This window comes from Molothrus ater, chromosome 6, assembly GCF_012460135.2.
Source record: "Molothrus ater isolate BHLD 08-10-18 breed brown headed cowbird chromosome 6, BPBGC_Mater_1.1, whole genome shotgun sequence".
Lineage (NCBI taxonomy): Eukaryota > Metazoa > Chordata > Aves > Passeriformes > Icteridae > Molothrus > Molothrus ater.
This window is the reverse complement of record NC_050483.2, coordinates 8,960,347-8,986,670: the sequence shown is the minus strand read 5'-3', so window position 1 is coordinate 8,986,670 and position 26,324 is coordinate 8,960,347. Positions and strand designations below refer to the sequence as shown.

At 62.9% G+C, this 26,324-nt stretch overlaps 4 protein-coding genes across 6 annotated transcripts; 2 read left to right on the top strand and 2 right to left on the bottom strand.

Annotated features, from left to right (window-relative positions):
• Window positions 1-181: 181 nt before the first annotated feature.
• On the bottom strand, window positions 182-6,995 carry STX3 (syntaxin 3). The gene is made up of 11 exons (XM_036384942.1): window positions 6,864-6,995; window positions 5,412-5,489; window positions 5,233-5,332; window positions 5,064-5,138; window positions 4,878-4,945; window positions 4,294-4,402; window positions 4,040-4,113; window positions 3,813-3,947; window positions 2,816-2,926; window positions 672-772; window positions 182-491 (listed from the first exon to the last, which is right to left on the bottom strand). The coding sequence occupies exons 1-10, from the start codon at window positions 6,891-6,893 to the stop codon at window positions 695-697; spliced, it is 858 nt and encodes a 285-aa protein (XP_036240835.1). The 5' UTR covers window positions 6,894-6,995; the 3' UTR covers window positions 182-491; window positions 672-694.
• Window positions 6,996-7,983: 988 nt separating this feature from the next.
• On the top strand, window positions 7,984-15,179 carry PATL1 (PAT1 homolog 1, processing body mRNA decay factor). Of its 2 annotated transcripts, none has more exons than XM_036384421.2 (19): window positions 7,984-8,050; window positions 8,517-8,628; window positions 8,713-8,924; window positions 9,007-9,081; window positions 9,643-9,837; window positions 9,926-10,027; window positions 10,200-10,289; window positions 10,425-10,636; window positions 10,709-10,798; window positions 10,922-11,105; window positions 12,083-12,206; window positions 12,295-12,392; window positions 12,476-12,535; window positions 12,642-12,790; window positions 13,114-13,273; window positions 13,443-13,592; window positions 13,972-14,063; window positions 14,206-14,355; window positions 14,535-15,179. In XM_036384421.2, exons 1-19 carry the CDS (start codon window positions 8,036-8,038, stop codon window positions 14,554-14,556), a joined length of 2,292 nt encoding a protein of 763 aa, XP_036240314.1. In that variant the 5' UTR covers window positions 7,984-8,035; the 3' UTR covers window positions 14,557-15,179. The 2 variants fall into 2 exon arrangements, with proteins under 2 accessions (XP_036240314.1, XP_036240313.1); XM_036384420.2 differs by having other exon boundaries at window positions 9,004-9,081.
• An 818-nt stretch (window positions 15,180-15,997) lies between these two features.
• On the top strand, window positions 15,998-22,398 carry OSBP (oxysterol binding protein). 2 transcript variants are annotated; one of them, XM_036384419.2, is made up of 14 exons: window positions 16,126-16,308; window positions 17,870-18,078; window positions 18,711-18,958; window positions 19,031-19,229; window positions 19,515-19,620; window positions 19,700-19,754; window positions 19,845-19,976; window positions 20,054-20,299; window positions 20,380-20,500; window positions 20,583-20,686; window positions 20,776-20,871; window positions 20,954-21,135; window positions 21,221-21,441; window positions 21,526-22,398. In XM_036384419.2, exons 2-14 carry the CDS (start codon window positions 17,883-17,885, stop codon window positions 21,666-21,668), a joined length of 2,049 nt encoding a protein of 682 aa, XP_036240312.1. In that variant the 5' UTR covers window positions 16,126-16,308; window positions 17,870-17,882; the 3' UTR covers window positions 21,669-22,398. The 2 variants fall into 2 exon arrangements, with proteins under 2 accessions (XP_036240311.1, XP_036240312.1); XM_036384418.2 differs by having other exon boundaries at window positions 15,998-16,308; window positions 21,221-22,398.
• A 750-nt stretch (window positions 22,399-23,148) lies between these two features.
• CABP4 (calcium binding protein 4) lies at window positions 23,149-25,945 on the bottom strand. The gene is made up of 6 exons (XM_036384424.2): window positions 25,637-25,945; window positions 24,574-24,604; window positions 24,238-24,381; window positions 24,050-24,159; window positions 23,484-23,631; window positions 23,149-23,406 (listed from the first exon to the last, which is right to left on the bottom strand). Exons 1-6 carry the CDS (start codon window positions 25,895-25,897, stop codon window positions 23,378-23,380), a joined length of 723 nt encoding a protein of 240 aa, XP_036240317.1. The 5' UTR covers window positions 25,898-25,945; the 3' UTR covers window positions 23,149-23,377.
• Between the last annotated feature and the right edge of the window lie 379 nt (window positions 25,946-26,324).

The window sequence follows — 26,324 nt, the reverse complement described above, 5'->3', positions numbered from 1 at the left end:
ACTGGGAATGCAGGGCTGGGGGATAAATGGGTCAGGGTTTGAAGCACAAGGCTCTTTATCCTGAAGTGGATTTTAGGGCTGGGAGCATCCCGAGGGATCCATGGATCAGGTCAGAGCCAGGAGGCAGAGTGTGGGTGAGCTCTTTATTTAGGAGGAAGGCTCCAGCATGGGTGGCTGCACATCCAAGGAGCTCCAAGCACAGGGAGAGGCTCCTCCGGCCGCCCCGGCAAGGCAGAGCCCTGTATCCCCCCCCGGGAGGGACATGGCCCCTCTGGCCACTCTGTGCCACTGAGGAGGGGCTGCTTGTCACAGCGGCCACCGACTGTCACCCGAGAGGAGGAGGAGGAGGAGGGTGCTGGGAGGGCAGCAAGGAGCACAGTGGGTGGGCTCCACTCCTCCAGGGACACGTGGGATGTCCTCAGGGATCGGGGCTGGGCCAGGGTCTCTCCCGTGGATCATCCGGGCAGGGGGGCAGGAGGGGGAAAGGCCACCTGTGACAGGGAGGAGGGTGAGGTGACACTCAGGAAGGGGACATGACTCCCAGTGCCATCCCCATCCCTCCCCAGCGTGGCACTCAGGGTGAATCCAACCCTGGCGAGGCCTGAACCCACTCCCTGGGATTGGGGGGCACCAGGGACCCCCTGTGCCACCCCCAGCCCTGTCCCTGTCACCTGGAGGGCAGCGGGTGGGGGGCTCAGGCGAAGATGCTCCCGATGCTGGATGCCAGGATGATGGCGAGGATGATGCAGCACAACATGATCATGATCTTCTTCTGCTCGGGGAGAGAGGGAATGTGAGGCAGGGACACGGCTGGGGAGGGGATAGGGACAGGGAATGGGCTGGGGAGGGGACAGGGACAGGGAATGGGCTGGGCAGGAGGACAGGGTATAAGGATGGGGCTGGGGAGGGGAGCAAGGAATGGGGAGGGGGACAACAAGGATATGGGCTGGGTAGTGGGGAGAAAGGATAGAGATAGGGCAAGGGACAAAGACAGGGGCTGGGGAGGGTGCAGGGAAGGTGGCAGGGCAGGTGTGAGCTGGTTCTGTGTGGCACAGGGAGGTGACAGTGCCAGCGTGCCCTGGGACGGGTGACCAAACACCGTGACTTACCCAAAAACTTGGTGGGGGGGGACAGTGTGGACAGAGCCCGGGAGCTGGGGGTGTCCCCAGCCCCGCGCTTCCTCCTCGTGTCCTACAGCACCGGGAAACGGGGCCGGTGCAGCCCCCAGATCCCCGGGCACCGGGAGCCGAGCCGGAGCCGTGCCGGCGGCTTTGGGCGCTCCCGGAGCCAGCACGGAGAGGAGGCGCAGGGCGGGTTCGGCGGGATTTTATTACAGCGGGAGTTAAATATCCATGATCAACACATCCTCCCGCCCGGGCATCAAAGCCAAGAGGGGGCGGGGACAGCTCCGTCTGTCACAGCGCGGGGACAACAAACCACGCTGGTGCCACCAAACCCCGTGTCCTGTCCCTATTCCCGCCCTCGTTCCACCGGGATGCCCGCGCGGGTGAGCGTCCGGCCCTTGGATTTGTGTCCTTGTCACCCCTCGCAGCGTCCCCACGGACGGAATCCTGTCCCCTTCCGTGGGGACATGAGGGGCAGATCCCAGGGATTGGCAGGACCGGCGGGAAAGGCGGCGGTGTTGGAGCCGGCGGCGGGAACCGGGATACGGAGGGCTGGGAGCAGCAGGTCCGGGAGGAGCAGGGAGAGGAGGGGTCCAGGATCAGAGCCGGGGAGGATCCCGCCGGGAGGTGACATCGCTGGGATGGTCGGGAGCGTCTGGAGGAGGGAAAGGGGAGCTGGAGGAGAGGGGACGGGGACTGCAGCAGGAAGGGGGGAGCGGGGATGGCAGAGATGGATGCAGGGAAGAGACAAAATCCAGAGCCTGGAGCAACACGGACCCCCAAAGAACACAGACCCTCAAGCACTGCAGACCCCCAAAAATGCAGATCCCAAACAGCACAGAGCCCTGAGCACCAGAGACTCCTGAGCATCACAGACGCCTGAGCACTGCAGACCCCAAAAACACAGACCCCAAAGTACCAGAGATCCCAGACATTGCAGACCCTCACAGAACACCCCCAGCACCACAGACCCGAGATCACCAAAGCCAGAAGGCAGCACCCCCAGCCCCAAATCCCAAAGCACTGGAGCCCCCAAAGCAGGAGATGGCATTGGGATCCCCCAGGGCTCTGTGTCCCCGCAGTGGGGGTCCCCTGCCCCCCAACACTTACAGACTCCCGCCCCAGGGGCTATTTCGTGTTCAGCCCCACCGAGAGTCCAATGATGAGGGCAACTGTCCCCAGCAAGAGCACGGCCACTGCCACCAAAGTCAGCAGCTTCTGAGGGAACAGGGGCGAGTTGGGGGTGGTGACACCTGTCCCGTGTGGGGGGACACAGGGGCAGCGAGGTGCTGCAAAGCCCTGGAGATGGGGCAGGAGGGGCTGAGTCCTCACCAGTCCATCACACCTGAGGGTGGGAGGGGGCTCAGGGGGGGCAGTGGAACAGAGAGGGACAGAGCTGCCAGCCTCCCATGGAGTCACTGGGGGCAGGTGGGAGTTGTTGGGGTCAGCTGGGGGATAGGAGGGGTGGCTGAGTGGGACAGGAGGTGACTGAGGGAAATAAAGGGATCTCAGGGCTGCTGGAGGATATGGGGAGGTGCTGGGAACAGTGGGATGTGAAGGCACAATGAGGGTCAGAGGGGACAAGACTGGGAGTACCTCTGGAATGCTGGGGGGTGCAGTGGGGACATTGGGGGGTGCAGAGGGCACATTGGGGGCTATGCAGGGGACAAGGGGCTGTCAGTCTGTCTCACCCTCCTGGCCTCACTTTGGTACTTCACAGCCTTTTTGGTGTCAGCCACAGCCCGTTCCACGAATCCCACAGACTGGTCCATGTTGTTCTCTATGCGGTCGATCATGGCTCCCTACGGAGCACCCGGGGACACAGAGAGAGGAGGGGACACTGAGAGCACCCCGGGGTGCTGGCACCCACCCACCTGGCACCAGATCGTCTCTGTGCTCTGCTCCAAGTGCTTGGCTCTGCATTATCCAGCAGCCCACCCTGGGGGAGAAGAGACAGGTGACACAGTGAAGACACGGTGACACAGCCCCACAGCACGTGGCAGGCCCACACACGCAGGTACTCACCCATCCCTGGGGCACACAGCGGCTCCTCGCGTGGCATGGGGGACAGAGAGGGGCTGAGAGAGGGGACAGCACCACCACAGAGTGGGGGACACGCCTGTGTCCCCTCCAGGCCACCACGGGGTGGTGGGTGGCTCCATGGGAACACGTGCAGTGGTCACACCCCAGCCCATATTGCTCCATGCCTGGACCCCCCTGTGCAGGTCCCTGGGCCACTCCATGGTCCCAGGCAAGTCCCTGTGACCCCACACTCAGGTCCCTGCGACCCCACACTCAGGTCCCTGCTTGTCCCTAGTCACCCTATGCACAGGTCCCTGCTCGTCCCTGTGACCCTGTGCCCAAATCCCTCATGGCTCACATCCATGTCCCCATACACAATGGGGTCATCCCTGTGACCCCATACCCAGATTCCTCCTTGTCCCCATGCTCAGGTCCCTGTTCACACTGCCCACAGGCCCCTGCTCATCCCTATGACCCCATGGCCAGGTCCCTGCCTGTCCCTGTGACCCCATGCCCAGGTCTCCGCTTGTCCCCCTGTCCCCACAGCCGGGTCCCTGTGTGTCCCTGTGTCCCCATGGCGAGGTCCCTGCATGTCTCTGTGTCCCTGTGGCCAGGTGCCTGCATGTCCCCGTGTCCCCATGGCCAGGATCCTGCGTGTCCCCATACCTGGTTCTCCACCAGCATGGCAATGTCCACGAACATGTCGTGGAGCTCCTTGATGCTGCTCTCCAGGCGCACGATGTCCTTGTGCCGCCCCTCGATCTCGCTCAGCGCCTGCTTCGAGATCTGCGAGTCCATGATCTATGGGGACAGGGACAGGGACACGTCAGCAGGGAGGCCTGGCCCTGGGACACACCCCCGTGTTCCCTGGTGTCCCCCACGTCAGGGCTCACCCCTGAGGTGAAGATGGAGGGGTTCCCACTCTCCAGCATCTCCTCCAGCTCCTCATCCGTCGTGTTCTTGCCGGCTGTGGGCACGTGGGGAGAGGTGGGAACAAGCCCCGCCCAGTCGGATAAGGGGTGGGGTCTGTATGGTCTGGCTCCTCCCACTTGACTAAACTTGGTCAAATGGGAGAGGCCTGTGTGAGTTGGCTCCTCCCACTCCATGGAGGAGGTGGGGGTTGATGCCGGGGCTCTGGGTCACGCACTGATTTCCAGCTGGCGCTGGATCCGGCCCTTGCTCCGCTCCCGGAAATCCACCTGCGCCTCGTTGTACTTGGTCATGACATCCACGAACTTGCGGGACAGGACCGAGTGCTGGGGACAGGGACAGGGTCGTGAGGATGGGGACAGGGACACCCAGGGCATGGTGGGACCCTGGGGGACTGGACCTGGTCCTGGGGACAGGGACATGGAACACCCGAGGCATGGCATATTCCCATGGGCCACTCTCACAGGGGACAGGAGTGAGGACAGAGGTGTGACACTGCCCAGGGGACAAGGTGAGGGGGTGGGGGTAGGGATGGGAAGTCACATCAGTGATACTGGGCATGGTGTGTTCCTGGTCCCAGGATGGACAGGACAACATGATGGGAGTGGGGACAGTGGCATGAGACCCAGGGGACCCGGGATGTGGCATGTCCCAGAACAGGGCAACAGGACAGAGGGTTGGGGACAGGACAGAGGGACACTAAACCTGGGATCACAGAGTGCTGTTGGGGACCCCTGGATATGCCACATCCCCAGCTCATGGGGGGCAGGGTGGGACCTGGGGACACTGGCCTGAGCTCACCTGGGACTTGCGTATCCGGAGGTCGGCGGAGGATCGTGCCTCGTCCTGCTCGATGTTCCTCTCCATGCCTAGAGAGAGACAGACCTCAACCCGCCAGGAACCTTTCCCACTGCCAGCCCCCATGGTCCCAGAGTGCCAGGGGGACAGGGACACCCATGACACGGCAGTGGGGACAGGGCCACTCACTCTTCAGCTTGTTACGGACACTGTTGGCCATTTTCTTGATCTCTGTCGTCAGCTGCTCCAGGTCATCTTTGGTCTCTGCGGGATCACAGGTGTGAGCCACCGTGGGAATGTCCCCAGGGAGGGTCCCTGTGACCAGGGGAGGCTGTGGGGACACTGTGACAGCACTCACTCTGCTCTGGGATGGGGGCTGAGAGGATGATGCTGTAGAGCTTCTTGGCTTCCTCCACGTTCTCTGAGATCTTGTCGATGTTCTGCCGGGTCTCCTCAATCTGGGCAGGCCCGGGAGGATTTTGGGGGGGTTAGGAGGCAGCCCTACACCCCCCAGCCCCACTCCCAGCCCTCCCTCACCTCCGAGAAGAACTCATCCATGAAGGCCGTGTTGTCCACGGCGATCTCCAGCTCCTCCTCATCGTCTGCATCCTGCTTCTGTTGGGATACAGTGCTCAGGGGGGACCCTGTGCCCTGCCAGCGCCCCCAGACTCCCCCCCGGGGGTGACAGGGGCACAGGAGGAGCAGCCATGGGGATGTGGTGGCACAGGGGGGACATCTGCAGCGGGGGAGAGCAGGGGGGGCCGAGCCCAGCTCACATCTGGCCACACGTGGCTGGGAATTAAGGGATTGCTGGGCTCGGCCAGAGGGAGGGAACGGGGACAGCGATGGGATGGGGACAGGACAGGGTTTATGTCCCAAACCGTGGCCCCACGGTGGGTCTGGGGCAGCCCTGGGGGGCACGAAGGTGGCTGCTGCCCCTCACCCTGGTGTCATGCCCAGGCCCCCCTCCATGTGCTCCCAAATCCAGCCCTTCCCAAATCTCAACTTCAGCCCTTCTTCCTGCCCTCACCCCCTCAGCTCCACCAGTACCCCGGGGGTGCTGTTGGGGTGTCCTGGAGATGGGGACAGACCCCAGGCTGGGACCCCCCACCCCCCTCCTCCTGCTGCTGGAGTAAAAATAAAATTAATCCCTTCGCTCCCCCCCGAGGGCTTTATCTGATGGCTCCATAATCCCGCTAAATCCCTGCCAAGCCTCCCTGCCATGCCTAGGGGCCCGGCTGGGAGCTGGGGGCCTGCTGGGACCCCCACGGACCGAGGGGAGCAGGGGGAGCCCCCCGGGAGTGCCTGGGGGGAAGTGGGGCCCCAGGCAGAGCGGAAAAGGGAGAAGGAAGCGGCGCTGGTGGCGGGAACACAGGAACATGTGGGGTGCAGAGTGGGGAAGTGTGGGGTGCAGAGTGGGGCGTGGGCACCCCAAATCCACCGCCATCCCTGCGGGATGGACACCCCACACAGGCCAGGGGGTGCACCCCATGGTGTGGGGGGACAGGACTCGGCTGGGGAGGTCACATCACCCCAAAACACCCACCGTGCCCCCAAACCTCACAGGGATGACCCCCCGGGCCCTCCCAGCTGACCCCCCCCGTTGGAGGCGGACTCAGGGTGCCCCACCTGCCGTGGGGTCACCCCCGTGACACCCCACGCACAGCAGGGTAGGGTCTCGGTGCCATCCCCCCCGTGGTGTCCCCACCCACCAAGGATTGGGGTGTCCCTGAGACTCCAGCCCACCATGGGATAGGGCCTGAGCTCCCCCCATCCCCGTGACACCTCCAGCACCGTGGGGTGGCGTTTCGGTGACATCCACCCCGTGACGTCCCCATCCACACAGACTTTGGGGTCCCCTCTCCCCGTGATGCCCCTGCCCGCCATGGGGTGGGGTCTCGGGGACCCCCATCCCAGTGTCACCCTTTTTCCTGAGGGGTTCCCCTGGGGGTGTCCCCTGTCCCCTGCCCACGCCGGGGGTCCCCTCACCGCCTTGAGCTGCTCCAGCCGGTCCTTCATGGTGCCCCCGGAGGCTGGGGGGGCGCGGGGGGTTCCCCGTCCTCGCCCAGCGCAGGGATGGGCGATGTCACCCTCGGTCCTCGCCGCTCGGCCAGGCCTCCTACATCCAGGCGAGGTGGCGGGTGGCCCTGTCCCCTGTGCCTGTCGCCAAGGCCGGGGCTGTCCCTGCGCTAATCCCCAGTGACGGGCACAGGGAAGGCGCCGAGGGGAGGGACGAGCTGGAGCCGCCCCTTCACCTGGGACACGCGGGGACACCGGACCCGCCGCAGACGGCGGCTGGGGGTGGCCCCCGGGCCCCCTGGGAGGTGACAGAGGTGGGCTAGGGTGTGGGTTTGGAGGCTATGAGGAAGCTAGTCTCCCTCGGGGGTCACACGGTGAGGACGTGTCACCCCCTGCCACGTGTGGCTGCAGCAGGAGCACGGCTGGGGACAGGGAGCACGGCTGGGGACACGGCAGTGGGTGTGGGTCACAGCTGGGGACACGGCTGTGGGTGTGGGTCACAGCTGGGGACATGGCTGGGTTCGGGGAGCACGGCTGGGAGAACGAGGCTGTAGATAGGAGTCACATCTGGGGACACAGCTGTGGATTCGGGACGCGGCTGGGGGACACGGCTGGGCATGAGCAGGCACAGGGGACGACAGCTTGAGGACACGGGTGCAGTTAGGGGACACAACTGAGCGTCGTGACTGGGGAAAGGGGTCCCGGCCTGGGGAGGCACGGCTGGGGACAGGGGACACGGGTGGGGGACATGGCTGTGGATGGGACACGGGTGGGGGACATGGCTGTGGATGGGACACGGCTGAGGACAGGGCTGGGCGGGCACTGCTGCCGCTGTGGATGGGGTGACACTGGCTCTGGGGGTGACACTGGGGGTCACGGCTGCGGGCGGAGTCATACGAGTGTCACCGCTGTGCGCGGGAGAAAAAGGGACACTGCCCCTTTAAAACACACAGGCGAGGGGGGCGTGGTCTATAGTGAGCGTGGTCCGAGTTGGCCCCGCCCCACGCGCAGCGGGCGGGTGGGACGCGGGGCGGTGGCGGCGATAACGTCATGCGGCTGCGCCCGCGGCGGCGCATGCGCGGCGGGGCCCGGGGCCTGGTCGGGCGGCGCGGAGCCTGCGGGCGGGGGGCGCCGGCGCCGCCATGTTCCGGTACCCGGTGAGCGGGGAGGGGCCAGGGGGGGCCGGGGCGGGCGGGGCCCCGCGGGGCCTGCGGTAGAACCCTGCTGGGACGGCACCGGGGCGGTGTAACGGGGTGGGGGGGGGTATAACGGGCTGGGGCGGGGGAAGTAAAATGAGTTGGGGAGGGCGGCTGCAGAGGGGGTCTGAGGGGCTGGGAGGGGGCTCCAGGGTGGCAGAAGGAGTCTGGGAGACACTGGGGACCTGGAACGGACTGGGGGAGCCTATAACGGGAGGGGTCACTCTCTAGGTGTGGAGGGTCATTGGGGAGATGTAATGGCTTGGGGGAGTCACTGCATAGGAATAATGGGTTGGGGGGATTCCCAGGGGTGGATAATGGAACTGGGGGGGATATCGCTGGTGGGGGGTTGTATTGTATAGGTATAATGGGCTGGGAGATCGTCAGGGAGGTCCAGTGGGGCTGACCCCGTTCCTGGCTGTCCCAGTCCCTGGAGGACTGCCCGCTGGACGAGGATGAAGATGCCTTCCAGGCCCTGGGGGAGGAGGATGAAGACATCGACCAGTTCAACGATGACACCTTCGGGGCCGGTGCCGTCGGTGAGACCCTGCGTGTCACCCCCAGAGCTCCCTGACCCCACAGGTGCCCCCGGCCCACGCCCCTCATCCTGTGCCCCCTCGCAGATGATGACTGGCAGGAGGCCCACGAGCGGCTGGCGGAGCTGGAGGACAAGGCCAGCTCAAGCCGGGAGCCGGATGGTCCCGTTGGGAATGACGGGGACGTCCTGGGCGATCCCGAGGACGCGCTGGCCGAGCGGCTGACGCGCCTCGTCATCGACAGCGAGCTGGAGGACCCGGCCATCATGCAGGCCGTGCACACCAGGGATCCCCCGCAGGTGGGAGCGGGCAAGGGGATCCAGGGGGATGTGGGGATGGATCCCACGGCACTGTCCTGACTCTCCCTGTGCTCTGCAGCAGCCTGGAGGGCTGAATTCCAGCATCTGGGACAGCTCAGCCATGCTGCGGCGCATCCGGGGGCCGCTCCTCGCTCAGGTAGGGTGCTGGGGGGCAGGGGGCTCTTCCCTGCTGATCCCAAATGCCTGTGGGAGCCTGCTGGGTGGGATAGACTGGTCCTGGGATAGTGGAGTGTCCTGCTTCCCTCCTGTGTGTCTGTGACTTGTGGGGGACCCTCATAGCTGTCACCGCTCAGACCCTGGAGGGGTGGGATGATGGAGTTCTGCTGTTCTGGGATGCCTGGTGATGTCTGAGGGATTTCAGGGCTCCTAGCAGGATTTGGGAATGTTGATGCCTGGAGGCAGAGGATTTTTGTGTTGTTGTGGTTTTATTAAGAGTCAGGCTTTGAAGTGCTGCGTGTCCAACCCTCTGCTGGCTCTGCCAGGCTGGGAGGTGACCCAGAATTCCCGCCCCACGCCCTATTATCCCAAACGGGATGCTCTCGGCAGTCTGGGTGCTCTGGGAATGCCCAGCCTCACGTGGAGATCCCAGGGAAGTGCAGTGGGAGGTGGAGAGCTGGCAGGAGGAAGGGAGGACACCGACCCTTGTCCGTGTCCCAGCCTGTGGCTCCAGGGGGGTGTCCCTCCCGTTCTCCTGCAGGAGATGCCGTCGGTGTCCGTGCTGGATTATGCCCTGCCCCAGAGGCCTCCGCAGGCTCGGGATGAGGAGCGGGATCCATCGGAGCGGGCGCTGCCCCGGCGCTCCTCCTCCCCCATCATCGGGAGCCCCCCGGTCCGGGCCATTCCCATCGGCACCCCACCCAAACAGGCCGCCATCCCAAACTTCAACCAGCAGGTATCTCCTCGCTTCCCAGCTTCCCACTGCTCCCAAGGGTGGAAGCTGCTTCCCAGGGGAAGTGACTGTGCCACTTGTCTCCCCCCAGATCCTGTGTCCCAAGCCTGTCCACATCCGAGCTACCATGCAGCAGCGTTATCCCACTCCCTATGGAGAGAGGATGTCCCCCAACCAGCTCTGCAATGTTCCGGTATCCAGCTTTCCCTCCTCCATCTTTTTGGGGATTGATGACCAGTCCTCCCAAAACCTCCCTGTGGTCCTGTGGCTGGTCCCCACCCCATGGAGCTTGGCCATCCTGGGGTTTGTCCCATCTGCCAGTCATGGTCTGTGACTGGGGTCCCTTTTCCCAACTCTTTCCCCAGAATTCCTCCCTCCTGGGCCACCCGTTCCCCCACAGCGTCTCTCCCGTCCTCACACACCTGCAGAGAGCCCAGCTGCTCGGAGGAGCCCAGGTAAAGCTCCTTCCTGTGCTTTATCCCACCTTTCTCTCTGCGTGCCTCCAGGACCTGGCACTCCATGGCTCTTACTGGCTATCCCAGATCCTTTTCCTGCCTGGCTGACTCCAGGTGTCCTCTCTGCCCCCTCAGGCCGGCCGAATGTCCCCCAGCCAGTTTGCCCGTGTGTCGGGGCTGGTGGGGAGCCCGCTGCCCTCGGTGAACCCCAAGCTGCTCCAGGGCAGAGTTGGGCAGATGATGTCCCCGGCCGGAGGGTTCCGTGCCTTTTTCGGGGCTCCCCCCGCCCCGCCCCCCTCGCAGCTGCCGCACCCTCCGGGCCCCGGATCCCACCTGCAGAACCTGAGGTTGGTGCTATCCCTGTCCCAGCGTCCCAGCTGCCCCCTGCCTCCCTCCCTGACCGTTCCCGCCCTCCCCAGGCCACAGCCCCAGATGTTCCGGCCAGACACGACCCACCTGCACCCGCAGCACCGCCGGCTCCTGCACCAGCGGCAGCAGCAGAACCGCAAGTGAGTGCAGGGCCGGGGCCGCGCGGCACGGGGACGTGTCCTGCTTCCGGGGTCACCTGTCCCCCCTCTCTGTCCCTTCCTGTAGCTCCGGTGTGCTCACGGGTGCCCTTCTTCTCCTGCCAGCCAGCACCGGAGCCTCAACGGCTCTGGGGGGGACCGAGGGGGCCACCGGAGCAGCCATCAGGAGCAGATCCGTAAGGATCCCTACGCCAACCTCATGCTGCAGCGGGAAAAGGACTGGGTGTCCAAGATCCAGATGATGCAGCTGCAGAGCACTGATCCCTACCTGGATGATTATTATTATCAGGTACTTGGAGCAGCATCTTCCCCCTGGCCATTGGATATTGGGTGGGAAGGGGATGTCAATCCAGGGAGAAGGGCAGTGGGTTGTCTTCCTCCCTGGAAGAGGAAGGCAAAGGGACAGGGTGGGATCAGCGTCCCTGGGAACAGCTGACTCCTTTTTGGGTGGGATTTCCAGGAGTGAGGAGATGTTGGGGTACACTGGTTTCATAGGTCTGGGATAACAGGAGAGCAGCTCCTCTCCATCAGAAGTGTGACAGAGCCAGGATAAAACCCCTGGAATGAGACAAGGGAAATGCTAAATGGAAAACTCAAGAGAGATCCTTGTCAGGGAAAGGCTGACTTTGGTCTGACTGCGAATGGTGGTGGTGAACCCTGTGGGAATCCAAGCAATGCAGTGGAGAAGGTGGATAGGGAGGGATTGCTCCTGCTTTTTTCCAGTTTGGGAATAAGGAATGTCAGACAGTGCTGGGAAAGGCCAGACTTGGAGCAGACAGAGCAAGCTGGGCTGTTTGAGGATCCCCAGGGAGAGAGGGAAATGTCTAGGATGGACACTGGGAGACTGAATGGGGTGGGAGAGCTATGGCTCCTCTCCTGAGCTGGCAGAGTTTTTTTTGGGATCTGTGGGTGAGCTGGTCCCAGTAGAGAAGAGGAACTGGTGCAGGATGTGAGTCAGCAAAGCTCTGCTGTTACAAAATAGGGTGGATGGGGTGGGGAGGTCCTGGCATGGTGCCAATGGATCAAGGCAGGCTAACTGGGATGTGCTGGGAAGGACTGGGAACCCCACACAGAGAATGGATTTGTCATTGTCCTGAGAGAGGGCTGAGGAGAGCCTCGACCTCTGTCATCCTGAGGGATGGGAGAGGAGGATGGGCTCAGCTGTGGCTTAAATTATGATGTTGAGAAGATGATGGAGCTGAGGACAGGAAGATTTCCAATGGCTTTTTGGGAGAAGGCACTCAACATTTCCTCCCCCTGCCTCAGAATTACTTCCAGAAGCTGGAGAAGTTGGCAGCAGCCGAGGAAGTGCACGGTGACGGTCCCAAGAAGGAGCGCACTAAACTCATCACCCCTCAGGTGGCCAAGCTGGAGCACACCTACAAGCCAGGTAAAGCCCTCCAGCAGCCCCAGGGCTCCTTTTATCCAGGAATTGAGGGGACTCATCCCTCGGCTTCCCTGCTCCCTCCTTCCTGCAGTGCAGTTTGAGGGCTCGCTGGGAAAGCTCACCGTCTCCAGTGTCAACAACCCCCGGAAGATGATTGACGCCGTGGTGACGTCCCGCAGTGAGGATGATGTGAGTTCCTCCTGGCCTTCCTCCCTTCCAACAGCCCTGTGGCTGCTTCCCACAGCCCTGATTCCCTCTTCCCTCCCCGGCAGGAGACGAAGGAGAAGCAGGTTCGGGATAAGAGGCGACAGACTCTCGTCACCATTGAGAAGGTGAGGTTAAGGGGGATTGTCCCGACCCTCAGAGGTCCATGGTGGGATAAAAAGTGGGCCAGCCCCACCATTCCATGGTTCTCTGAGTGATCCATGCTTCCTGCAGACGTACAGCCTCCTCCTGGACGTGGAGGACTACGAGCGCCGCTACCTCCTGAGCCTGGAAGGGGAGCGGCCAGCCCTGATGGGAGAGAGGAAGCAGAAGATATGTGACATGTATGACAATCTGAGGGGGAAGGCACCTGGGCAGGACAGGTGAGTGGGATTTGGGAGCTCCAACACTCTGGGACCACTGAAACCAGTTTTCCATGGATCTCTTTGGGTCTTGCAGGGGGCTGAAGTAACCTTTCTTTAGCCATTTTACCTTCACTGTGGTTACAAAGTTACAACTTCCATCCTCTCCCTCAGGCAGAGTTGAGGATTAGGGGTGTCTTTCCCGTGTAGTTTTTCCCACCTCAGGGATGTTTTTTCAGGCGCACCAGGTGTGTTTTCCACCTGGTGCTGGGGCAGATCCAGCCATGGGATAACCCTGGGATGCTCCCAGGTGAGGGTTGACACCTTCCTCCCTCCCTGCTCAGGCCGAGCGATGACCACTTCATGCAGATCATGTGCATCCGGAAAGGAAAGCGCCTGGTGGCCCGGATCCTGCCCTTCCTGGCTCCGGAGCAAGCAGCCGATGTGCTCATGGCCACGGCCAGGAACCTGCCCTTCCTCATCAAGAAGGATGCTCAGGATGAGGTGAGCTTCCAGAGGCTGGGAGGGTCTTCAGGGTGGCAGTTCCTGCCTTTCCTGGGAGGCAGGAAAGGTCCCAGAGGTTTGGAGGGCCCTGTGTGGGAGAAGCTGTTTGCAATTCCAACCAGGCACAGGGAAAGGTGAGGAGCTCCCAACTGTGTTCCTTTCTCCACAGGTGCTTCCCTGCCTCTTGAGGCCCTTTTCCCATGTCCTCTACCACCTTCCCTTGGGAACAGTCACCAGCCTTGTGCAGCAGCTCACGAACCTACCTCAGAGCGCCGCCGCTCCCACCAACCTGCACCTCACTGCTGTGCTCCAAAACAAGGTGCTCCTCATTCCCACCCCTTCCCAGCCTTGGGAATTGCTCCAGCAGCCTCTCAGCACTGTTCCCCTCGCTAATTAACGAGGGTGTCTGGCACATTAATTAATGGTCTGAGGTGGCCCCGGGCTCTACTTCAGCCTGGCAGCAGCTTCTGGGTCTGTCCCACTGTGCTCCATGCTCCAGTCCTGGAATCTAGGAATTTGCTCCAGTAAATCCCTCCTGGGCTGGGAGTGGTCTGTGGCCTTTTCTTCCTCCTCCTGCAAAGGCAGCCAGGGATCTTCCTCCTCGTGCCAGCATTCCAGGAGGGTTGGGAAGTGTTGGGGATTCTCCAGCTCTCTCAAGGAATGCTTGGAGGTGACTGATCCCCTCCCTGTTCCTACAGTTTGGTCTGTCCCTGCTGTACCTGGTCCTGAGCCGAGGGGAGGAATTGCAGAGCTCGGACACGAACACAGAGCTGATGCAGGACAACCAATGGTAACTCCCTGTCCTGGGCTGGGGTGCTCCTGCCTGGACTGTCACCACATTCCCAGCCCTTTGGGGTGGAAAAGGCAGCCTCCATGCTCCTGGAACCCCCACAGCACTCACTGCTCCCTCCTCCCTCCCATTTTTCCGGCAGGACGGAGCTGATGCTGATGGCAACCCGGGAGCTGCTGCGGATCCCTCAGGGAGCCTTGGCAAAGCCCGTGTCCATCCCCTCCAACCTGATCTCCCTCTTCTCCCGCTACGTTGACCAGCAGAAGCTGAACCTGCTGGAGACAAAATTGCAGTGAGTGCCAGCCCTCTTTTCCCATGGGAATGTGGCCCTGTGCCACCAGGGGACTGGGAGAAAGGGGAAACCAGAGGTGGGGGTGCAGCTGGAGAAGGATTGGAGTGGGGAAAAGCAGCTTGGGGAGAGGGGAATTGCTACCTCCCTCTGATCTCAGCACTGATGTTCCCTGGTTCCAGCTTAGTGCAGGGGATCCGGTAGATCTCCGTGGCTCCTCGCCACCACTGGAATGTTCCAGAGGAAGGAAGGAAGGAAGGAAGGATGGATGGATGGAGGGCACACGGTTCACCCCACACGCCCCCCGACGCCCGGCCTGGCACATGGGGCGCATCTACCCCCCCAATCCCTGGATCAGCAGGAAGAGGGGGATGTTTGGCTGCTCCCCCCTTTCCCACAAAGTGCTGCCTTTCCCTGCTGCTCCCACTTTCCCCACGACTCCCTCTGCACCCCAGAATCTGCTGCTTCCCCCCCAAACAGACACACACACACACACACACACACTACTGAGGATCCCGGGGAGCAGGGAGCCCCTCGCTCCACATCCATGGCCAGGGGTTCTCTGCTCGTTCCCTGCTCCTTCTCCAGCCCTTTCCACAAGCACTGAGCTCTGCTTCCTGCCCTTCCCCACACTTCACACACTTGTTTCGCACACTTGCCTCGTCTTCCCAAAATTCGGCTCCTTCCCTCTCCCCGGGATCAGCCCAGCAGCTCCGGGGCGAGGGGCACAGCCGGGTTTCTGTCCCCTCCAGATCAGATCCGGGTGGCTTCAGCTGTGCTGCTCCTCGGGAAGGTGGTGGTTGGGGGATAAATTTACCTTTTTTTTTTTTTTTTTTTTTTTTTTTTTTTTTTTTTTTTTGCTTTTAAAAAGAAAAAAAAAAAAAACAAGAGATTTGCACATCTAGGGATTTTACACCCCGGAATTCTTCCTGGCATTAACCAGCCCCTTCTTCTGCTCCCAGCCCTTTCCCTGTCCTTTTTCTCTGACAGATCAAGTGGAGAGTTCATTTATTATTTTTATTTTATTTTATTGCTTTTTTTCCTGTTTTTTTTTTCTGTTTTTTTTTTCTTTTTCCCCCTCTGTTTTGCTTTCTTTCTTAATTTCATTTGCTTGCAGTAATTTTTTTTTGTTTGGTTTTTTTCCCTTCCCCGTCCCTCCCAGTTTTTGGTTCTGGTTAATGAGAATAAAGTTTCTAAATTTACATTTTTATAGGGTATTGTAAATAAAGATGAATTGTATACGGCTGCCAGCCTGGCCTCTCCTTCTCTGGCCCGTGCCACTTCCCTGCGCGACCCGGCCGTGTCCCCGCTCTGTCCTCTGGGGGGGTCTCGAACCCTCGACCCCCGGGAGTTCCTCCGTGGGCAGAGGGCAGGGGCGTGGTTACGCCTCAGCCAATGGCAGCGTGCCTGGTGCAAAGCCCCGCCCCTCCGCCAATCACTGGCGGGTGACTCACCTCTCGGCGTCAGCACGCGCGGCGCGCAGCTTTCACCGTCCATTGGCTTCCTTCTTGATTGATAGTCTAGGAGTCCGCTCTCGACCAACCGCAACGCGCGAACCGCCCCGCAGGCGCTCGGGCCGCCAATGGGGCGCGGACGTGGGCGGGGCGAGTGACGGCAACGCGGCGGGGCGGTGGCGGCGGCGGCGGCGATGGCGGAGCTGCGTGCGGCGGGCGCGGGGCCCGGCCCGGCCGCGCCCCCCGGGCCCGCGGCGCTGCCCGCGGCCCCCGGCGCACCCCCGGCCCTGCCCTCACCGGCTGCGAACGTCGGGGCGGCGCCCGCACCGACGGCAGCGCCGGCGGCACCGACAACGTCGGCGGGCGGCGGAGCCGGCGCGGGCGGCGGCGGGGCCGGTCCCGGCTCGGCCCGCGAGGGTTGGCTCTTCAAATGGACCAACTACATCAAGGGATACCAGCGCCGCTGGTTCGTGCTCAGCAATGGGCTGCTCAGCTACTACCGGTACGCACCGGGAGCCGCCCCGCCGCCCCCCGGGCCCCCCGTGACCTTGGCACCGGGCTGAGCCCCCGCGGCGGGAGGGAAGCGGGTGGGGGCCCCCCGCAACGAGCGGGGCAGCGCTCGGTGCCCCGGTGCCAGCTGGGAAGGAGGGCGGCTGTCACCTCCCTGTCCCCGCGGCTGTCACCTCCGTGTCACGGGGGATGTCACCTCCCGGTCACCCGGGCTGCTCTTGCCGGGGCAGGGGGTCGTTAGCCCTCTCCCCGCCGCCCCACTGTGCCACCAGGAAAGGGGTGCGGTTGTCACATCCCGGTCCCCGTGGTTGTCACCTGTCTGTCCCCGGGATTGTCACATCCCTGTCCCCGTGGGTATTTGAGGGGGCTGGGGGCGGGGGTCTGCAGCCCATTAGCCTTCCGCAGCTCCCGGATCCCGTTGTCCCTCCCAGCGGCTCTTCCCGGTGGCCTCGTGTGTTGTCACCCGCGGGGACACCTGAGCCTGGTCGGGGGGGCCTTGTCGCTCCATTATTGATGGGAAACCGGAGCCTCGGGCAGCTGCCGGCTCCGGTTACACCGCCGCCAACGGGGGGGCGCCGGGCCGGGGGTGTCCCGGCTGGATGTCACCTCTGTCACCCGGTGACGTGGAAGGGGAGTGCCAGCCTGGCGCGGCCTCGCTGGGACTTCACCCTCGTCCCAGCCCGTGCCAGGATCCGGGAAGCACCGGATCCCTGAGGCTCCAGGATCCCCGAGGCCACTCCTGGGAGCTGTGGATTTGTCCCCCACAAAGCGCCATCCCCTGGCTTGGCCCCGCTCCGGCGCCAGCAAACCCTCCCTATTAATAGCCCTGGCTGCCGGGCTGGGAATGCCGAGCCCCCTGCACAGCCCCCCGCGGGCTCATCCCGGGGATCCCGGCCCCGTCCTTCCCTCATGCAGCCTCATCCCGGGGATCCCAGCCCTGTCCTTCCCTCATGCAGCCTCATCCCAGGGATCCCGGCCCCGTCCTTCCCTCATGCAGCCTCATGCCGAAGATCCCAGCCCTGTCCTTCCCTCATGCAGCCTCATCCCGGGGATCCCAGCCCTGTCCTTCCCTCATGCAGCCTCATCCCAGGGATCCCGGCCCTGTCCTTCCCTCATGCAGCCTCATTCCAGGGATCCCAGCCCTGTCCTTCCCTCAGCACAGCCTCGTCCCAGGGATCCCAGCCCTGTCCTTCCCTCAGCACAGCCTCGTCCCAGGGATCCCAGCCCTGTCCTTCCCTCACCATGGCCTGATCCCGGGGATCCCAGCCCTGTCCTTCCCTCAGCACAGCCTCGTCCCAGGGATCCCAGCCCTGTCCTTCTCTCACTGCAGCCTCATCCCAGGGATCTCGGCCCTGTCCTTCCCTCACCATGGCCTCATCCCGGGGATCTCGGCCCTGTCCTTCCCTCACTGCGGCCTCATCCCAGGGATCTCGGCCCTGTCCTTCCCTCACCATGGCCTCATCCCGGGGATCCCGGCCCTGTCCTTCCCTCACCATGGCCTCATCCTGGGGATCCCAGCCCTGTCCTTCCCTCACTGTGTCCTTCCCGTGCAGATCCAAGGCGGAGATGGGCCACACGTGCCGCGGCACCATCAACTTGGCCACGGCCAACATCAGCGTGGAGGATTCCTGCAATTTCATCATCTCCAACGGCGGAGCCCAGACCTACCACCTCAAGGCCAGCTCTGAGGTGGAGCGGCAGCGCTGGGTCACCGCCCTCGAGCTCGCCAAGGCCAAGGCTGTCAAGATGCTGGAGGAGTCAGGTACGGAATTCCTGGGTCCATGGCGGGGTCATGGTGCACTCAGGGAGAAACCCCAGTGCCTGACAGTGCCCAGGGCAGGATCAGTGTCCTCAGAGTGGTATCCCAGTGCCAGGTTCCCAGAGCCTCACAGGTGGCAAGAATCCCAGGGCAGGATCCCAGTGCTTGGAGGACTTGGGACAGGATATTAGTGTTCCACAGGATCCCAGTGTCCCCAGGGCAGAATCCCAGTGCCTCACAGGACCGAGGGCAGGATCCCAATGCCCAGACAGGAGAATCTCAGTCCCACAGGGCACAGGATCCCAGTGACCCCAGGGCAAGATCACAGGGCAGCATCAATGTCCTTAGGGCAGCCTTTGAGTTCCTCACAAACCCAGTGCCCCTAGGGCAGGATCCCAGTGCCCCACAGGACCTAGGGCAGGATCCCAGGGCCCTGGGCAGCATCCCAGCATCTCCAGCAAGACGGTTTGGAAGGGGATGGCTGTGTCCATGCATATGTGACCCAAACAGCCTGGCATGCAGAGAGGTGGACCATCAGCCCTCAGGGGGTTGGGGATCCCCCTGTGCCCTTCCTGGCAGCCCCACCACTAGCTCCTGGTGTGGAATGACAATCCCACATCCCTTCCCGCCTGCAGACGACTCCGGTGACGAGTCGGTGTCGCAGACGGACAAGACGGAGCTGCAGAACACCCTGCGGATTTTATCCAGCAAGGTCGAGGACCTGAGCACCTGCAACGACCTGATTGCCAAGCACGGCACGGCCCTGCAGCGCTCCCTCAGCGAGCTCGAGGCCCTGCGGCTCCCCCCGGAGAGCACGGACAAGATCAAGCAGGTCAACGAGCGGGCCACGCTCTTCCGCATCACCTCCAACGCCATGATCAACGTGAGTCCCCATCCCGAGGATCCCACAGTGGGAAAAGCCCCCACTTCCATGCTGAGCGCTGTTTCCCCACAGGCCTGCCGGGATTTCATGCTCCTGGCACAAACTCACGGGAAGAAGTGGCAGAAGTCACTACAGCAGGAGCGGGATCAGCGGATCCGGCTGGAGGAGACGCTGGAGCAGCTGGCCAAGCAGCACAACCACCTGGAAAGGGCTTTCCGGGGGGCCACGGTGCTCCCCGCCAGCACGCCCGGCACTGCAGGCTCTGGCAAAGGTGGGGAGGGGGACAAGCGCTGTGCCCAAGTGTCCCCCAGATGCTTCCTGGGATTTTCCAAGCCAGGCTGAGCTTCTCTCGCTGTGCTGATCCCAGAGGATGTGTCTGTCCCAGCTCATCTGTGTAGCCAAGTGATTCTGGCATCCCCAACAGGGTCCAAACTGGCTCCTCTGAGCCTTATCCGACACCCCTCAGGGCTGGGGTAGGGATGATGGTGACGGGGGAGCTTTCAGCAGGAAACTGGGAATGATGTTCCTTCCTCACCAGCCCTGTCCCCTTTCCCAGATCTGTGCTGCCCTGCCAAAGGCGACCTGAGTGACGAGGACGATGACAACAACGAGTTCTTTGATGCCCCGGAGATCTTCCCCATGCCCGACGTCATGGGCCACAAGTGAGTTTTGGGGGAGAGGGGAGTCCCCTCGCTACTCTGCCCTGCTCGGGAATGTTCACCCCCTTTCCCCCCTTCCCAGGAGAACTGGGAGCAACATCAGCGGCACCAGCAGTGACATCAGCCTGGACGAGCAGGTGGGATGGGGTTTTATGGCTTTGGGGTGCCCAAATTCCCATGGAAGGGTTTTGTAGGGATATAGCAGCCTTTGCCTCCCCTCTCCCTAGTACAAGCACCAGGTTGAGGACACCAAGAAGGAAAAGAGAACCCGCATTCCCTACAAACCCAACTACAGCCTCAACCTCTGGAGCATCATGAAGAACTGCATTGGGAAGGAGCTGTCCAAGATTCCCATGCCAGTGAGCACAGATGCAGCCGGTGGGCGGGCACGGGGCACCCCGGAACCCCCTTTTTTCTGACCCTTTCCCTCTTCCAGGTGAATTTCAACGAGCCGCTGTCCATGCTGCAGCGGCTGACGGAGGACCTGGAATACCACGAGCTGCTGGATCGGGCGGCGCGGTGCGAGAGCTCCCTGGAGCAGCTGTGCTACGTGGCTGCTTTCACCGTGTCCTCCTACTCCACCACCGTCTTCCGCACCAGCAAACCCTTCAACCCGCTCCTGGGGGAGACCTTTGAGCTGGATCGCCTGGAGGAGAACGGATACCGCTCCCTCTGCGAGCAGGTGTGGCCAGCTCCTCTCTGCCAGCCTTTCCCGGGCTGTTGGGATGGCTGGCACTGAGCTGTCCCCAATCCCGTGTCCAGGTGAGCCACCACCCACCAGCTGCTGCCCACCACGCCGACTCCAAGAACGGCTGGACGCTGCGCCAGGAAATCAAAATCACCAGCAAATTCCGAGGGAAATACCTCTCCATCATGCCTCTGGGTGAGCACCCCAGGAGTATGTGGGATTTTCAGGACCACCCGAGGCTCCAGGTGTGGTTCCCAGCACAATCTCCCTCCCTCAGGTACCATCCACTGCGTCTTCCACTCCTCCGGCAACCACTACACGTGGAAAAAGGTGACAACCACCGTGCACAACATCATCGTGGGGAAGCTCTGGATAGACCAGGTGGGAAGTTGTGGATGGGAGGTGTAGGGAAGTGTGGATCCCTGGGGAATGGGGCATGGGTGGGCCTGACTGTCCTTTCCCCTCCACAGTCAGGTGAGATCGAGATCGTCAACCACAAGACAGGGGACAAGTGCATCCTCAAGTTTGTCCCTTACAGCTACTTCTCCCGGGATGTGGCGAGGAAGGTAGGGACATGGAGCCATGGAACACACTGGGCTGCTCATGACTCCAGTGTGTCCTGATCCAGGCTGTCCCCTCTCCCACCAGGTGACCGGGGAGGTGATGGACCCCTCGGGAAAGGTGCATTTTGCCCTGCTGGGCACGTGGGACGAGAAGATGGATTGCTACAAGGTCCAGCTGGGAACAGGGGAAAACGGAGCCGAGGCACGGCCACGAGCCCACGAGGCTGAGGACAGCCGGGTGCTGCTGTGGAAGCGGAACCCGCTGCCGTGAGTGGGGAAAACGGGAATGAGGCATCCTCGGGAGCAGGGCTGCGGGGACTAGCGCTGAACCCCGTTCCTTGCCATGCTGTAGGAAGTATGCAGAGAACATGTACTACTTCTCGGAGCTGGCGCTGACCCTGAACGCGCCGGAGAGCGGGACGGCCCCCACGGACAGCCGGTGGCGCCCGGACCAGCGCCTCATGGAGAACGGGAGGTGGGACGAGGCCAACGCCGAGAAGCAGCGGCTGGAGGAGAAGCAGCGGCTCTCCCGCAAGCGCCGCGAGGCCGAGGCCGCCCGCGCCACTGAGGACGGTAAGGCACGGCTGTCAGACAGGGGTGTCCCCCATGGATGTCCCCCCCCAGGCCCTCACCCCACTGTGTCTCCCCCTTCCCCAGGGACACCCTACGATCCCTACAAACCGCTGTGGTTCGAGCGGAAGAAGGACCCGGTGACGCAGGAGCTGGCACATGTCTACAAGGGGGGCTACTGGGAGAGCAAGGAGAAGCAGGACTGGAGCTTGTGCCCGGATATTTTCTGAGCCCGGAGAGGAGGAGGAGGAGGAGGAGGAGCGGCGAGGGGGGAGGGATGAAGGCCAGGACCCCCCCTGTCCATCCGTCTGTCTTAACCGTGTGTCCCTGTGCCTCGCCGTGAGCGCCGGCCGGGCTTTGCCTTAGCCCACCCAAACTGACCTTGGGGAGCAGGAGCCAACACAGCCCCCCTCAAATCCGAGCTGGAGCAGGGGGGGTCCATTCGTCCCACCCACCTCCTCGGCACCCTGGGGTGGGGGGCACGGCCACCCCTGGGGTGGGGTGCCCCGGGGAAGGCACAGCGGGGCGAGCCCAAGGCTGGCCTTGGTCTCCCCCCCTCCCCTTTTATTCCCGTTCCCCTTCGCCCCCAGGAGTTCGGGTGCTTTTGGGGTCCGGGGGGGCCAGACTCCCCCCCAGCCTGTTCTATAGGTGTATATTATATATATGTAGAGAGCAATCGGGGTCCCCTTCTCCCCCACAGCCTCCAGTTTGGGGGGTCCCTGCCGTCCCCGGGGTGGCCCCCACGTTTGGGGACCCCCCATGAGGTGCCTTCCCTGTAGGTTTAGGGCAGGGGGAGGGCCTGGGTTTTGGGGGGGTCTCTCCAGGGTGCAGTGGGACCCCTGCACCCCCAGACACTACAGGGGTGGGGAGATGCGCCGTGGGGGGAGTCTCTGCACCCCCGAATCTGAAAATGGGGGCTTTTGATGCCTTTTTATTTTATTTTTTTCTTTTTTTGGGTTGTTTTTTTTTTTTTTTTTGTCTCCAGAAAAGAACTAAATTAAAATCTGTGAATGCCCCAGCCCTGTGCCTGCTCTGTGGGGTAGAGGGAGGGTCCAGCCCCTCCCTGCGACTGATTTTGGGGGGGAATCCCTAGTCCTGTAGGGACCTGAGTGGCAGCACCCAAACGGGGACTTGAACCCCATTCATGGGATTCTCCAGGAGCCTCCTTGTCCACTCCCCAGGTTCTGCTGCCCTGGTGGGGGAAATTGAGGGGTGTCCCCCTGTGTTCCCCACCGGATTTGGGGTGCTGGGGATACACTGGGTGACTTTGGGGGGACTCATTTTGACCCAGGGGGTCACCTGATCTGGGGGGTGGCATCCAAGGAAGGGAGGTCCTGAGTGGTCCTGGGACCCCCTGGGGGCACTTCCATGGGCGGGGATGTCCCCAGGGATCGTGGGGACTCCCTGCGAGTGACACAGGTGCCCCCATGCCCTCCCCGTCCCCATGGTACGGGGCCTCTGATTGGCCAATTGGCTTGAGTGACAGTTCCGGGAGGGCCTTGTTTCCCCGCCCACCTTGAATTGGAGCGTGCTGATTGGCTGATCGATCGCAGCGGGTCAGAGCCAGCCAGTGGGAGGGCGCGGTGTGGCCCTTCAGCCACGCCCCCCGGCAGCGCCCACCCCTTGTCCTCCGTGGGACCCCGGTGTCCCCACCCCCGGGGGGGCAGTGGCCCCATGTCCCACCCCACAACCAGCAGACATTCCTCCAGCTCCGGTCACAGGGGTTTATTGGGGCCCGGCCTCCGCTGGCTCTGCCGCCACCGCCGGTGGCTCTTGGGGTCGGGGGTGTCGCCTCTGCCCCATTGCCACATGCTCCGCTCCAGCTGTTCCCTCTGAACCCCGATGCTGGCAGAGCTCTCGGGTCGGTCGGCCGGGCAGGGAGGGGCTGAGGAGGGGCTGGGGGCATCATCCGGGGGTCCCCTCCTGCCCGGTGTCTCCGTTACCGGGATGACAGCATCATCACGAACTCTGCGGGGCGAGGAGGGGACATCAGGGACGCGGGGCTCAGCCCCGCCGCGGCCCCAATGGGAAGGGGGTGCCCTCACCGTCGAAGTCCACGTGACCGTCCCCGTTGAGATCCACGTCCTGCAGGATCTCGTCCACCTCCTGCGCCTTCAGCTGCTCCCCGAGCAGCGCTGCAATGGCCTCCCGCATCTCGGCCGTGCTGATCTCCCCGTCCCCGTTCATGTCGAACTGCAGCACCCGTGGGCTGGGGGTCACCCTCCAACCATGGCCACCAGCACCCCCAGCTCCCTGTAGTCACTGTCTCTGCGCTTGTGGTCACCACCATGGTCATCATTCCCCCCTGGTCACTGTCCCCTCCATGCCTCTGGTCACCCCATGGTCATTGCTTCCCCACTGTCACTGTCCTCTCCTGCCTGTGGTCACTAGCGTGGTCTTCCCATGGTCAGTGTCCCCTCCATGTCTTTGGTCATCCCGTGTTCCCTCCTATGGTGACCATCTCACCATGGTCTTCCTGTGATCACCACCCCCTCCATGCCCCATCATCACTGTCCCCACCAGGGTGTCTCCAGGGTCCCTGTCCCCTTATGGCTGTGGTGTCCCTGAAGAGGGGACGCCATGCCCGCTGTCCCCGTGGCGGTGGCCATACCTCGCGGAAGGCGATCTTGAGCTCCCTCACGCCCACCATGTGCGCCGTCTCCTCCCGCAGCTTCGGGCCCATCATCTGCACAAAGTCCTCGAAGTCCACGCGGCCGCCCACTGTGGCAGGAAGGGGACAGACACCCTCAGCACCCCAGCGACCCCAGGTCCCCTCCCTGTCCCCCCGAGCCCACTCACTCCTCATCTTGATGTGCTGGGAGATCTCAATGAGCTCCATCTCGGTGGGCATGTAGCCCAGCGTGCGCATACAGGCACCCAGGTCCTTGTAGCTGATGTAGCCATCCTGGTCCGTGTCAAACTCCTTGAAGGCGTCCAGCAGCTCTGGGCATGGCCACGGGTGGGGACAGGGACATCATCAGGAGCGGAGGGTCACACAGACACCATGTCACCCCAGGGCAGGTCCCTTCTTGGATGTGGGAGACTCCTCCATGGCCATGTCCCCACGGCAGATCCCTCCATGAGGACGGATCCATCCCTCCCCACCAATTCCCCCACCCCGCCCCCCTTGCTCACCATCCAGCTCCTCCGGTGACAGCTCCCGCTCCTGCATGGGACACACAGAAGGGGTGACAGCAGAATGACACCCAGCTCCGTGTCCATCCCCCCTCCTTGCCCCCACAAACAAACCTCGGTGTCACCTTTCTTAAGCGTGGGCCAAAATTAACTCCAGCGGAGGATTAGTGGGATTGGAGGCAAAGCCCAGCCCTGCCCTGTGCCTGCACCTCCTACCCACCCTGTCCTGGTCCCTGTGTCCCTCCTCCTGTCACCCACCCCAGGGGTGTCCCACCCTGGGACCCCCAGGCTCTGGATGGGATGTGCTGGGTGGCCACAGAGGGGGGTTGTACTCCAGAGGTGGAGGGGCAGCATTTTTACCCCCACAGAGCTCAGCTGCCCCTGCTCTAGATGTGCCCTCAGTATGCCTCCTCTGTCCCCAGGGCCCTGGAGTGTCCCCAACACCATGTCCCACCTATCCCCACGACTCCAGGCTGTCCCTGACTGTTCCCAGTGCCCCATATCCCCTTCATCCCCAGGTTCCCAGCCAGTCCCTGAGCCCATCCTCGCTGTCCCCATGTCCTCATCCCTAGGGTCCCAGAGTGTTCCTGACTGTGTCCCCACTGTCCCCATGTCCTTTTAATTCCTAGGGACCCAGAGTGGCCTGACCATGTCCCCAGTGCCCAACATCCCTCCATCCCCAGGGTCCTGGAGTGTCCCAACCCCATCTTCACTGGCCCCATGTCCCCTCCCTCCCTAGGGTTCCAGAACATTCCCATCCCACTGTCCCCAGGCCCATCCTGACTGCCTCATTGCCTTCTTCATCTGCAGGGTCCTGGACTGTCCCTGTCCCCATCCCCACTTTCCCCATGTCCCTTCCATAGCCAGGGACTTGGAACAGCCCCACTGTGCCGATGTCCCCATGGCTCAAATGCTCCAAATCACCTCAAAAGCCCCTGTCCCCCTTCCATCCACAGGATCCTGGACTATCCGTGTCCCCATCTCCCCTGTCCCCACATCCCCTCCATTTCCAGGGTCCCTCCATGCCCACCCTCATGCCCATGTCCCCTCCCGGTGTCCCCACCTTGCCGAAGACGGTGTTGAGGAAGGGGGAGTAGGTCTTGATGGCAGCAGCGTGGGGGTCCACGGGACCCTTCTTCCCACTCTTCTGCCCGTGCCCGCCGTGCCGGGATTCGGAGCCGGAACTCTTGGGGGCCAGGGCACTGACGTCCTCGGGGGCTTTGGGGGCTTTCTCCCCCTCCTCGTGCCCCCCTTTCCCCTTCTGTGGGGGCTCCGTGTCCTTGTTGTCCTTGGGGGTCCCCTTGTCCCCGCGGGAGCGTGGCATGGGGCCGGGGCCGGGTGGGCAGCGGGTGGGCAGGGAGCGGGACCCCGGGATGGCCGAGCCGGAGGAAGGAGCCGGGAAATCCTCTTACACCCCCCGTGACCCCCCCGAGCTCCCCCCGCCACCAGGGCAAAGCCAATTAGCGGTGATTAATGGCAGGAAACAGCCACGGCCACCGGCCCCCGGGCACCGCACAGGTCCCCAACAGCATCCCAGGGTCACCACCGAGGCCCCGAGTGCAGAAGTGACACCCCACAGCCACCAGTGTCCCCAGCATTGCTCCCAGAGGTGACACCCTAAAGCCACCACGGTGTCTCCAGACCAAGCCACATCCCCAGTGGTGACACCGCAAGGCCACCACTGTGTCCCCTCACCTGGCACCTCTCCCGAGGTCCCCCCACCTCTAAGGTAGGTGCATTTATTGTCCCCC